The sequence below is a fragment of the Mus pahari genome, chromosome X (genome assembly GCF_900095145.1).
Source record: "Mus pahari chromosome X, PAHARI_EIJ_v1.1, whole genome shotgun sequence".
Classification (NCBI taxonomy): Eukaryota; Metazoa; Chordata; class Mammalia; order Rodentia; family Muridae; genus Mus; species Mus pahari.
Genome location: NC_034613.1, coordinates 61,139,099 through 61,152,982, shown reverse-complemented (window position 1 = coordinate 61,152,982; position 13,884 = coordinate 61,139,099). Strand labels below are relative to the sequence as shown.

The 13,884-nt window shown below is 38.6% G+C and overlaps 1 protein-coding gene and 1 pseudogene across 1 annotated transcript in view; one reads left to right on the top strand and one right to left on the bottom strand.

Annotated features, from left to right (window-relative positions):
- Positions 1-13,884, top strand: part of Gabra3 (gamma-aminobutyric acid type A receptor alpha3 subunit) — a 218,036-nt gene that overhangs the window by 176,683 nt on the left and 27,469 nt on the right. The window contains exon 7 of the mRNA XM_021187493.1: positions 12,342-12,485. Within this exon, the coding sequence (XP_021043152.1) occupies positions 12,342-12,485 (144 nt within the window). The remainder of the gene's footprint in view (positions 1-12,341; positions 12,486-13,884) is intronic.
- Positions 3,238-4,393, bottom strand: LOC110313379 (annotated as a pseudogene).

Sequence of the window (13,884 nt, the reverse complement as noted above, 5' to 3'; positions counted from 1 at the left end):
TTAAAAACAATGAATTTATGAAATTCCTCGACAAATGGATGTATCTGGAAGGTATCATCCTGAGTGAGGTAACCCAGTCATAATAGAACTCACATAATATGCACTCACTGATAAGTGGATATTATCCCGGAAACCTAGAACACCCAAGATACAATTTGTAAAACACATGAAACTGAAGAAGGAAGAGCAAAATATGGAGACTTTGCCCCTTCTTAAGAATTGGGAACAAAACTCCCATGGAAGGGGTTACAGAGACAAAGTTTGGAGCTAAGATGAAAGGATGGACCATCCAAAAACTGCCCCACCCAGGGATCCATCCCATAATCAGCCACCAAACACAGACACTATGGCATACACCAGCAAGATTTTGCTGAAAGGACCCTGATACAGCTGTCTTTTGTGAGGCTATGCCAGTGCCTGGCAAACACAAAGTGGATGCTCACAGTCAGCTATGGGATGGAACACAGGGCCCCCAATGGAGGAGCTAGTGAAAGTACCCAAGGAGCTGAAGGGGTCTGCAACCCAATAGGTGGAACAACAATATGAACTAACCAGCACCCCCAGAGCTCGTGTCTCTAGCTGCATATGTAGTAGAAGATGGCCTAGTCAGCCATCACTGGGCAGAGATGTCCCTTGGTCTTGCAAACTTTATATTCCCAAGTACAGGGGCACACCAGGGCCAAGAAGGGGGAGTAGGTGGGTAGGTGAGCAGGTGGTGGAATGGGAATAGGTGACTTTGGAGATAGCATTAAAAATGTAAATGGAGTAAATACCTAGTAAAAATTGGAAAAACAAAAGAAAAAATAGCATAGAATTAATGAGACATGGATAGAGATCTTAGGCTTTTATTTTATATCAAATCTATGCAAAAATAAAATCCAGATATATTGGAACTTTAAGTAAAGGAAAAGGGTCTATCAACTTGAGGGATATAGGACGGGTTTGAGGAAGGTTATTTGGGAGGGACTGGAGGAGGAAAGCAATGTAATTGTATTTCAGTTTTAAATGTCAAGCTTTATATGCCCCAGCACAGGGGAATGCCAGGGCCTGGAAGCCTGGAAGTGGGAGTGGGTGGGTAGGGGAACAGGGTGGTGGTGGGGGGTATAGGGGACTTTTGGGATAGCATTTGAAATGTAAATGAAGAAAATACCTAATAAAAAATTGGAAAAAAGACAAAAAACAAACCCAGAACTTTCAGAGAGAGAGAGAGAGAGAGAGAGAGAGAGAGAGAGAGAGAGAGAGAGAGAGAGACTGACTCACTTGTTTCACTATTGGGAAAAATGATTCTCTCAGCTAAATAACAGTAGAAAGACTCCATTTAGGATGTAATTTCCTCACCATTTACAAAACCAAAGGCTTCTGGCTACCTTTCACACCCTAATAGTAGATCAAGACTGCAAGGAAAAACAAACTAGCATAAGCATCCATCATCAATAGACTGGAAACCTCCTGGACTATGAATATATGCACCACTGCTTTTTCTTTGCTTGCTTGCTTGCTTGATTGATTTTTTTTCCTAAAAGTGCCCAGGTGGGCTTAAGGCTGCCAGACACATGCACATCTACAGCCAAAAAGGGCTTCTTTCTATTCCATCTATTTGTATCAGAATGGAGGGAGGCAGGAAGAGAGAAGATGGGGAAAATCTACCTCCCTCAAGTTCCACCACAAGGAGACCTATGTGTCAAGCATAATGGAAGTGTTTGCTCCCCAACAACTGGCTCTACACTGGTTAATATTCTGCTGGTTTTCCTCAGACACCTATTTTGAATGTCAGCCAGTGAGCCACATCATATGCATAGTCAAGAGCATAGAGAAATGAATGCATTCGTTGTGACTCATTTCCTTGTGCTAAACTCAGTTTCTCTATTCATATAGTTTTCAAAACCCTGACTAGAGAATGGCACCACCAACAGTGGCATGGATCTTCTCAAGTCAATTAAGACAATCATCCACAGACATGCTTTTCTAGTTTGCTTTATACATTTGTAGAAAGAATACTGAACCAGAACAACTTGGGGAGGAAAGTTTATTTGACCTATATACTCTCTGATCACAGTCCATTATTTGATTGCTTCTCCTGGCTTGCTCAGCTACCTTTCTTATACACTCCAGGGCCATTTTCCTACAGAAAGAAACACCCATAGTGGGCTGGGCCCTCCTACATTAATAATAATAAATAAAATGCTCAACAGACTTGCCTTAGGCCAATACAATGGAAGTATTTTCTTAATTGAGCCTACCTCTTCTCAAATAACTCCAGCTTATGTCATGTTGACAGAAAACTAACCAGCACATATGCCCACAGCCCATTAAAATGTAAACACATGATTCTAGATTATATGAAATTGACAATTTAAGCTAACCATCACAACTATATACACATAGTAATTTGGAAGTATGACTTGCCACCAGCAGCATGTAGTACTAAAGGCACACAAACACACTAAATACAATCAAGTAATTAAATTGTGTACTAGTTAGTCTTGTGTCAACTTGACAAGTTAGAGTTATTTGAAAGGAGAGAGAACCTCAACTGAGAAAATTCCTCTATAATATCCAATAGCAGGGTGGTTTTTTTTTAAATTAAAAATATTATCTCATATTACACCATGACTACAGCTTCCTGTCCACCTTCTGCTCCCAGTCCCTTCCCTTCCCTCTCCTTCTCCCCCTCCCTCAGATTCACTGCTCCCTTGGTTTCCCTTCACAAAAGATCAGTCCATCCAGGGATATCAACCAAGCATGCCATATCATGTTGCACTATGACTAGGCAACTCGTCTCATGTTAGGGCTGGAAGAGGCAGCTCACTAGGAAGAAATGGGTCCCAAAAGCAAGCAAAAGAGTCAGGAACAGCCGTGGCTCCCATTCTTAGCAGTCCAAGATGATCAAGCTATACAACTGTTCCATATGTGCAGAAGGCCTAGGTCAGTCAGTCCTCTGAAGGCTCCTTGGTTGGTCCTAAGAAGGACTGAAGCACCCACACTTTGGTCTTCCTTCTTCTTGAACTTCATGTGGTCTTTGAATTGTATCTTGGGTATTCTGAGCTTTTGAGCTAATATCCACTTATCACTGAGTGCATATCGTGTATTCTTTTGTGAGTGGGTTACCTCACTCAGGATAATATTTTCTAGTTCCATCTGTTTGCCTAAGAGTTTCATAAATTCATTGTTTTTAATAGCTGAATAAGACTCTATTGTGTAAATGTACCACATATTCTGTATCCATTGCCTTTTTGTGCCTTCATTTTCTTTGTTTAGTTTATCAAGCTCTAGCTAAAGTATGTCTGCATAATTGGTACTGTCTTCTAGGGTACAAGGTTTGGCTAGTGTGAAAGGCTTAGATTCCATACTTTCGTATAAATTTTTAAATTTCTCCAGATTACTAATTTCACCTAAAAGTTGTTTTCTTTCACATTATTCTGTTCCAAAATGGCAGACAACTGTTCCTTCTGATCAAATTTGTTTTGAGATCCTGATCTCTTTATCCTCAGCAGTGTAGAGATTTGTAACTTCATGTTGCTCATCTGTTCTCTGGAGAATGCATTTTGCTTTTTCTGTGACTGATACTTTTGACTTTCATGAAGCTGATCTGGCATTCCATTGCCACCCTCCACCTTTGTGAACAAGAGTTTGCTGTTTGAATCCAAGTCTTGCTGAAGTGCATTTGAAGGCCCAATTTTACCTCTAAATCTTGGGTTTCTCTGCAGGCTTTCTCCAAGGCATTATAGTAAGATACTGCTCTCTTCTCTTGCTCTCCTTTTCTTCTTTAAGTCAGCCTACCTGGTGCAGTAGGGAAGTACTGAAACATTCTAGTTGATCTTGTTTGTGCTGCAATTTGTTCACCTCTTCATTGAAGGCATTCTTCACCCCTTTCCATTTCAATTAGGTCAGTATGAAGATCTAGCACCTCTGAAGACATGCTATTGAGCACATGCTGCTCATATCGTAGCTGGAGTTCTTAGGATTTGTGAGAAAGAAGTTCCTCGAGGTGATCCAGCTTCTGCTTCAACTGTTTGTCACTAACCCTCACTTCATCTAATTCCACTTTGAGATTTTCTGACTTATTTTCTGCGTCATTCACTTCCTGCCTGTGGCTTCTGTTTAGCTGCATCTCTAACTGCTCCAGCTGCATTTTCATTAGATGTTTCACAACTTCACATTCACAGCTCAAACTGTCTAACATCTGACTCTTGAGAGCCACTTCTCTTTGACTAGCATACTACTTCTCTTGGTTATACTGCTCACTTGTCATAATTTCTTCGTGATAATTATCCAATGGATTCTTCAATTAAGTTTACCTCTGCACTAACTGTAAGTCATACTGCACAGTGTTTCGTTGCTCCTTTTCACTTGCTTTGAGCTTGTTTTAAAGAACTGTGATATCTGCCCCCATGTTTTCTATTTTCAACCTAATTTATCCCCATGCTTCCTGGCTGCTTCAACCAAAGGCTGGTCCAGAGAGCACAGGAGGCCCAGACTCATTCACCTCAGCACAGAAAAACCATCCTATTCATTCAAATGAACTGGCAGTAAGTATGTGATGGCTAGTCTTATGCCAACTTAGTACAAGTTAGGGATATCTAAAAGGAGAAAAGCTCAGTTGAGAAAATGCCTGCATAAGATCTGGCTGTTAGGCATTATCTTAATTAGCTATCAATGAGGAAGGACCCAGTCGATTGTGGGTGGTGCCATCCATGGGCTGGTTGTCCTGAGTTCTATAAGAAGGCAGGCTGAGCAAGCCAGTAAGCATCATCCCTCCTTGGCCTCTACATCACCTCCTGTGTCCATGTTCCTTCCCCATTTGAGATCCTGTCCTGACTTCTTTCAATGATGGCCTGTGATGTGGAAGTGTAAGCCAAATAATCCACCAAGAGGACATTGCAGTTCTAAACATCTGTGCACCAAGGCACCCAGAAGAAATACTTTTACAGCTTAAATCACATATTGACCTTTGCACAGAGATATCTACTCTCTCCCATAGATGGGTCATTCAGAAAAAAACAAAACGGAGAAATAATGGGGCTAAAGGAATCATAAACCTAGTGGACCTTGTGAATATTCACAGGACATTTCACCCAAACACAAAAGAGTATACCTTCTTCTTAGCACCTCATGGAACTTTCACAAAAATCAACCACATAGTGGGTTACAAAGCAAGTCTCAACAGGCACAAGAAAATTGAAATAGTACCCTGAAGCTTATCGGACCACTACAAAAAAAATCACTGTTAAAGCTGAATATCAACAATGACAAAACAAAACAAAAATCCCAAACCATAAAGCTTACAAACGCAAGGAAACTTAACAACTCTTTACTGAATAAAAATGGGTCAGATCAAGAATTGACAAATGGAACCTCATAAAATTGCAAAGCTTCTGTAAGGCAAAAGACACTGTCAATAAGACAAAAAGGCCACCAACAGATTGGGAAAGGATCTTTACCAATCCTAAATCAGATAGGGGAATAATATCCAATATATATAAAGAACTCAAGAAGATGGACGCCAGAAAACCAAGTAACCTATTAAAAAATGGGGCACAGAGCTAAACAAAGAATTCTCAACTGNGGAATNTCGAATGGCTGAGAAACACCTCAAAAAATGTTCAACATCCTTAATCATCAGGGAAATGCAAATCAAAACAACCCTGAGATTCCATCTCACACCAGTCAGAATGGCTAAGATCAAAAATTCAGGTGACAGCAGATGCTGGCGAGGATGTAGAGAAAGAGGAACACTCCTCCATTGCTGGTAGGATTGCAAGCTTGTACAACCACTCTGGAAATCATTCTGGTGGTTCCTCAGAAAATTGGACATAGTACTACCAGAGGATCCAGCAATACCTCTCCTGGGCATATATCCAGAAGATGCTCCAACTGGTAATAAGAACACATGCTCCACTATGTTCATAGTAGCTTTAATTATAATAGCCAGAAGCTGGAAAGAACCCAGATGTCCCTCAACAGAGGAATGGATACAGAAAATGTGGTACATTTATACAATGGAATACTACTCAGCTATTAAAAAAAATGAATTTATGAAATTCCTCGACAAATGGATGTATTTGGAGAGTATCATCCTGAGTGAGGTAACCCAATCACAAAAGAACTCACAAGATATACACTCACTGATAAGTGGGTAGTAGCCCAGAAACTTAGAATACCCAAGATACAAATTGTAAAACACATGAAACTCAGAAGAAGGAAGACCAAAATATGGAGACTTCGCCCCTTCTTAAGAATTGGGAATAAAACACCCATGGAAGGAGCTACAGAGACAAAGTTTGGAGCTGAGATGAAAGGATGGACCATCCAGAAACTGCTCCATCCAGGGGTCCATCCCATAATCAGCCACCAAACACAGACACTATTGTATACACCAGCAAGATTTTGCTGAAAGGACCCTGATACAGCTGTCTCTTGTGAGGCTATGCCAGTGTCTGGCAAACACAGAAGTGGATGCTCACAGACAGCTGTGGGATGGAACACAGGGCCCTCAATGGAGGAGCTAGAAAAAGTACCCAAGGAGCTAAAGGGAGCTGCAACCCTATAAGTGGAACAACAATATGAACTAACCAGTACCCCCAGAGCTCATGTCTCTAGCTCTATATGTAGCAGAAGATGGCCTAGTTGACCATCATTGGGAGGAGAGGCCCCTTGGTCTTGCAAACTTTATGTGCCCCAGAACAGGGGAATACCAGGGCCAAGAAGTGGGAGTGGGTGGGTAGGGGAGTTGGGGGGAGGATATAGGGGCTTTGGGGATAGCATTTGAAATGTAAATGAAGTAAATACCTAATTAAAAAATTGGAAAAAAAGAAAGAAATTAAAACTTTCTAGAATTCAATCAAAATGAATACACAGCATACCCAAACTTATGGTACACAAAGAAATTGGTCTAAGAGAAAAGTTCATAGCATTAAGTGCCCACATGAAGAAATTAGAGAGATCTAATACTAGTAACTTAACAGCACATCTGAAAACTCTACAACAATCAGAACAAATCACACTCCAAAGAAGAGATGGCATGAAATAATCAAATGCAGAGCTAAAATCAGTACAGATAAAAAACAATACAAAGAATTAAGTGAAGAGTTTGTTCTTTAAGAAAGTCAATAAGAGTGATAAACACAGCCAAATTAACTGAAAGAGAGAAGATCCAAATTAATAAAATTAAAGATGAAAAGAGGGAATATAACAACAGACACTAAGGAAATCTAGGATATACTTTAAAAACCTGTTCCCCATCAAATTGGATTTTTTCTTGATATCTGCCACCTATCAAAGTTAAATCAGGATCCAATAAGCAACCAAACAGGCCTATCTTCTTTAGTGAAATAGAAGCAGTCTCCCAACAGAAACAAGCAAACAAAAAGCCCAGTGACAAACAGATTCAACACAGAATTCTAGATATTTAAGGAGCAATTAATGCCAATACTTCTCAAACTATTCTGCAAGATAGAAACAGAAAGAACATTGCCTATTTTTTAATGAGCACACATTACCTTGATAGCTAAACTACATAAAGACACAGATGCAAAATTTCTCAATAAAAAAACCTGAAAACTGAATCTAAGAATCTATCAAAAAGATCATCAACCATGATCAGGTAGACTGTATCCCCCAAATGCTGGGATAGTTAAACATATGTAATTCAAAATAATATAATCCACCATACAAACAGACTGAAAGACAAAAACCACATGATCATCTCATTAGATGCAGAAAAGGCCTTTAAAAAATCCAACACTACTTCATGATAAAGTTCCTGTAGTGACTAGGGAATAGAAGGAACATACCTCAACATAATAAAGGCAATTTACAGCAACCCTATAGCCAACGTCAAATTAAATGGAGAGAAACTCAAAGTAATTCCACTAAAATCAGGAACAAGACAAGACTGTCATTTTCTCCTTATCTATTCATATCTATTCATTTTGTGACTTATCTAGGCCAGTAAGACAACCGAAGGTTATCACAGGATACAAATTGGAAAGAATGAAGTCAAAGTATCACTATTTGAAGATGATGTGATAGTATACATAACTGACTCAAAAAATTCTACCAGGGAACTCCTACTTAATAAACACTTTCAGCAAAGATGCTGAATACAAGCTTTTAACAAAACAAAATGAAAACAAAACAACAAAAAGAACCAGTAGCTCTCCTATATATGAATGACAGACTAAGAAAGAAGTCAGAGAAACAATACCTTTTATGTTAGCCTTTGTGCTGGCTAGTTTTATGTCAACTTGACACAAGCTAGAGTCATCTGAGAGGAGGAAACCTCATAAGATAAGGCTGTGGTCAACTCTGTAGGGCATTTTCTTAATGACTTATGTGGGAGGGCCCGCCTCTTTGTGGCCCTTACCATCCCTAGGCTGGTGGTCCTTGGTTGTATGAGAATGAAGGCTGAGTAAGCCATGGGGAGCAATCCCGTAAGCAGCACCCCTCCGTGGTCTGTACATCAGCTCCTGCCTCCAGATTCCTGCCCTGCTTAACTTCCTGTTCTGACTTCCTTTGATGATGAATAGTGATGTGTAAGCCAAATAAAGCCTTTTCTTTCCAAGGGAGTAAGTCAGAACAGGAAGTTAAGCAGGGCAGGAACTGATCACATAAGTCTTAAAAATATTACTGAAATTTAAAAAAAAATGACTTAGTATATCAGCTTCTTCATTCTTTTGATTTCACAACAATGGCTTAGTCAAATTAGCAGTATCTGTGTACCTATCACTAAGAAAAGTTTTAATTCTGATAGAAAAGTACACATTTAAAACTTTGTTCATTTCTAACTGCTCTAAAAGATTCAGAGTGGAGGTTTCATTTAGTTATAATCTGTCCAGATGGTATGGTGGGATTAGCAAAGAAATCAATGTAAATAAAGGTGAAAAGAGACTCAAGGACTAGAGAGGCTATATGAGAGAAGACTACAACCAATGTGAAGGACATAGCAGGTGAAATTAAGGAACACTGTCAGGGAAGGAAATTGAGCACACAAAGAAGTGAGTGATTCACACTCTTAAATCATTCTGTTGACATTTCCTCTGACAACTTTTTCTTTCAGGACTTCTATATTAAAACAATGAGAGAATTTCATAAAGCTGTCAAAAGAGTGCAGCTTCTGAATTACTTAGACACACGGTATCACAAAACACTCCCCAGACCTTTGGCTCCTTCAGCCCTTTCCCCCTTCTTCCACAATGTTCCCTGAGCCCTAGGTATGTTTTGTAGATGTAACATCCAACGGGAGTGGGCACCACCACTCTGCATTTTAAATGGTTGTGGTTTTAATAAGCATCTCCACAGTGTCGCCAACAGGACAGCCTTAATGGGAGTGGTGACCTACAAGTCCTGAATCCTACCCAAAACATTATAGGAAACTAAAGAATGCTGAGATCTGGAGAAATACTCCTCTCCATGGACGAGCACATCAATTACTAATCCAATACCCAAAGCTCAGCCCCCAAAACATGCATATGGATAACGTTATCCAAACTGAGCAGAATACATATACGTGTGTGTGTGTGCGTGTGTGTGTGTATGTGTGTGTGTGTGTGTGTGTGTGTGTGTGTGTGTACTCTTTGGTTGGTGGTTTAGTCCCTGGAAGATCTAGAGGTACTGGTTAGTTAATGTTGTTGTTCTTCCTATGGAGCTGCAAAGCCCTTCAGCTCCTTCAGTCCTTTCTCTAGCTCCTTCTCTCTGAGCACTGTGGACCCTGTGCTCAGTCTGGTGGTTGGCTGCGAGGATTCCCCTCTGTATTTGTCAGGCTCTGGCAGATTCTCTCAGGAGACAGCTATATCAGGCTTCTTTCAGCAAGCACTTCTTGGCATTCACAATAGTGTCATTTTTTAAAAAAAACAATTTCCCTAGTGTTAATGTCTAGTTTCAGTTAATACTTACTTGTTTTTCCCCGCCAAGTTGCATACTTTTTATGTTCACAATTGCATTACAACTGGTTGCCTGTCCCTGTTTCCTTCAGAAAATAGCAAGCTCCCTGGTGGGGATTATAACAGTTGGCCTTTTACTATTTTTCTATACAAAATATGTATGGGGAAATTGACTTTTTAAACTAGACAAAGTAAAAGATTAATAAACTATTAACAGGAGAATAATTGAACTTATTTACTGTACTTGATCTTCCACTTCTTGTGATAATAATCTTACCCAATGACATGAGGTAAAAAGAATGGTGTCAGGGTAGTTTATAAGGTTCCATGAAGCACAAGCATTATGATGCTACAATAACTGATTTGAGTACAAAGGAAATGACTAAGTGATTAAGAGATAGTCCCCAGTAGAAATGAATGTAATAGCAAAGGCATTACATCAAAGGGCTTGTGGACTTTTTATTTCTGGAATTTTCCATTAATATTTTTGGACTACTTTGACCACAGATAACTGAATCCTTGGAAAGAGAAAACACGGATACATAGGACAGATATATGATTAAGTTTAAATTGCGAAAAGTAGGCTGAAGTTCAACAGGCTTTATGTTTTAGTACATATAGTAAGTGTTACTACTAGGTAACTCTAGGCATCAACATATTTAATATATTATTAATATAAGAAAGTATCTACTGTGGCTGATGAGATGGCTCAGTGGTCAAAGGTACTTGCCTCCATACCTGACAACCTGAGTTTAATCCCCAGGTCCCATATGGTGGAAGGAGAGAACTGGCTTCCCTTAAAAAGGTTTCCTCTGACCTCTATATGTACTCTAAGATATGTGTGTGCATGTATGTATGAGCACACACACATACATGCACATAAACCTAAATGTAAAATAAATATTTTCTTTTTTTATTAGATATTTTCTTTATTTACATTTCAAATGCTATCCCCAAAGCCCCCTATACCCTCCTCTACCCTGCTCCCCAACCCACCCACTCCCGCTTCCTGGCCCTGGCATTCCCCTGTACTGGGGCATATAATCATTGCAATACCAAGGACCTCACCTCCCCTTGATGGCTGACTAGGCCATCCTCTGCTACATATGCAACTAGAGACACAGCTCTGAGGGTACATAAGCATGCAAGCTTGTGTTCAGATCCCTCATCAATCATATGAAAAGTTTGGTGCATGCCTATAGCTCTAGTGCTAATAAGGTGGCGTTCAATGACTAGTTTGTTTAGCTAAACCAGTAACAGCCACACTCAATGAGACTGTCTCTAATGAGAGGTGGAGGGTGATTGAAGAAGGCACACATGGCATGACATATATAGAACTATCATAAAATTATACATATTTGGTCATGGTGCCAATTTTGATGTAAATGAGTTCTTGGCATACTGTTCATCACAAATAAATCATAGAATGGTTTGCTTAATAATTTGAAAACAAGTCCTAAATATAATGCACATAGATAACATGAGACCGAGAGTTTACTTTGGTTTATTAGAAGATTCACCAGAAATTCTTAGCTCTGTGATAAACTATGTAACTAGAGCATATTAAAGACACAATAGCTGTCTTGATAAGGTGGAGATACTTTCCATCATTGACTTTAACAAAAGATAGCTTAAAACTTGGAATAAAGTGGCAAAATGTATGGTGATTAGCTTCCCTTTGTGAACCTAGGTGCCTGAATTAAGCCAAAGTTTTCACTGTAAATATGAAATCGAATAAAGAAAGATTTGCCTTTCTCCGGAAATAAATAATCTCATTCATTATGGTATTGACAAAACAGATCACATACAAAATTCTGCATTAGATGTTTTAATTTCAAATCAAAGAGAAAACATTGACAACCTGGTATGAAAGAAAACATGAAATTTCTGCTTTGCATACTAAAGTGGTAATAAATAATTTATAAAATTGTGATCATTAATTTTTGCTATTCTAATTTGGATTATTATTTTAACTTAAAAAATCATTAGTTTGAATTATTATCTTAATTTCATATACTTCCTTCATCATTAATTAAAGAATATTTTATTATATTTCTAAGAGTTTATGTTTTATTACCAGCCTGGTTCACTCTCTTTGGGTATTTCCATAGATCTTTGAGTTTGATGTTTGTGAATAAGGGGATATTTTATTCTTTTCCACCTCTATATTCTTTCCTCCAAGAAAAGGAAAGGTCTAGAGCATTGACAATCATTAAAGGAACAAAATATTGTGGTTTCATTTCATGTAGGTTCTACATGCTATAATAAGTAGTGAGTGTTTATTAGAGGAATGGTTGGATGAATAGAAGATTGGACTTAAATGAAGACAAAAATGTATCTAGAAGTCTTTGGGATGGAAGCTGTATTAAATTAAATATTATTGAATCATATACACATTAAGAATGATAGGAAATGATTTTCCTTTCCCTTAAACTTATTTTTTACTTACCCCCTCCATAGATGCCTATACCAAAGCTGAAGTAATTTATTCTTGGACTCTTGGGAAGAACAAATCTGTGGAAGTAGCACAGGATGGCTCACGCCTGAATCAGTATGACTTGCTTGGCCATGTCGTTGGGACAGAGATAATCCGGTCTAGTACAGGTATTGCCTTATTTGTTTATTTAATTTCTATGTAATCTTTACCATATGACAAGATTATATTTCTAACTTAAACTTTAAAAACAGTTTTAAATACCATTACAGTAATGAAATTGAAGCATATATGAATTCAATGATTTATCCCTTGTTGTTATGCAGTGTCAGAGTCAAATTGTGAACCCAAGCAGGAAGCTCTTAGTCCCTCTGAAACCCAGTGCCCTGATGTCTCTTGAGGAGTAATGTTTTTGGCATTTTCAAACACTAATCTTTGTGAGTCCACAATTTTTCATGAAGTTTGGCATACAGTCATTCTTTCTTTATTAAGATATATATTATGGCTTGGTGATGTTATAGCATGCTATCTTGTCTGCCCTTTACTTCAGGACCCGTAGGGAGAATATAACATACTAGAAATGCTTTTGCCCAGGGCTATGGAGGTCCCGTCCCCCAAAATTCTGCACTAGTTAATTTTGTTACTTATCCTGGTTGCCCTCTGAACTTTGATACTTGATATCAAATTTGAAAATCAGTCTTACGGCTATGAAAGCAGTTCAAGATCTTATTCCACAGTTTAAACCACCTTTATCATATGGAAAATGCATGTTCATAATAGGAATGCTAAAAATGCATGGAGAAGCCAACAAAGGAAATTAAGATCCAACCAACTCAGTGTATCTATGGGCTCTCTATCTATAGATTTAATCAAATGAGAAATGTAAATTTGTCTTAATTGTAGACAAAATATGTGTAGAAGTTTTTATTGTCATTATAAAATATAGCATGAATTATTTGTATTGTATCTGACATTTCAGTTTTAAAGATTAGTGAAGCTGAAAATCATAGATTTTTATATACATATCATGCAATTTTATGCAAGAGACCCAAGAATTCAGGAATTGTGTATTAGTAGGAGTTTCTGAAACTAGTCCACCCAAGATACAAAGTAACACTTTAACTCTTCAATAGGAAAATGTCAGGAAGGAACTGGAGACATGCCTCTGTAGTTAGAGAAAAGACTGACTGCTCTTAACAAGGACATGGGTTCAATTACCAACATATACTTGGTGGCTCACAACCATCTGTAATTCCAATTGCAGGGGATCTCACACCCTCCTCTGACCTATACCAGCGCCCACAATCATGTGCCCATATGCAGGTGAACAAATACACATACACACCAAGGATGGTATGGAGGCAGGGTGAGGGAGTTAGGCAGACAGCTACAAACATAGAAATAAAAATTTAAAAATCAAAAATACGAGAATTATTGAGTATAGCCTTTTGTACTAGCGGAAGATTCAGCAATACCTCTTCTGGGCATATACCCAGAAGATCTTCCAACTTGTAATAAGGACACATGCTCCACTATGTTCATAGCAGCCTTATTTATAATAGCCAGAAG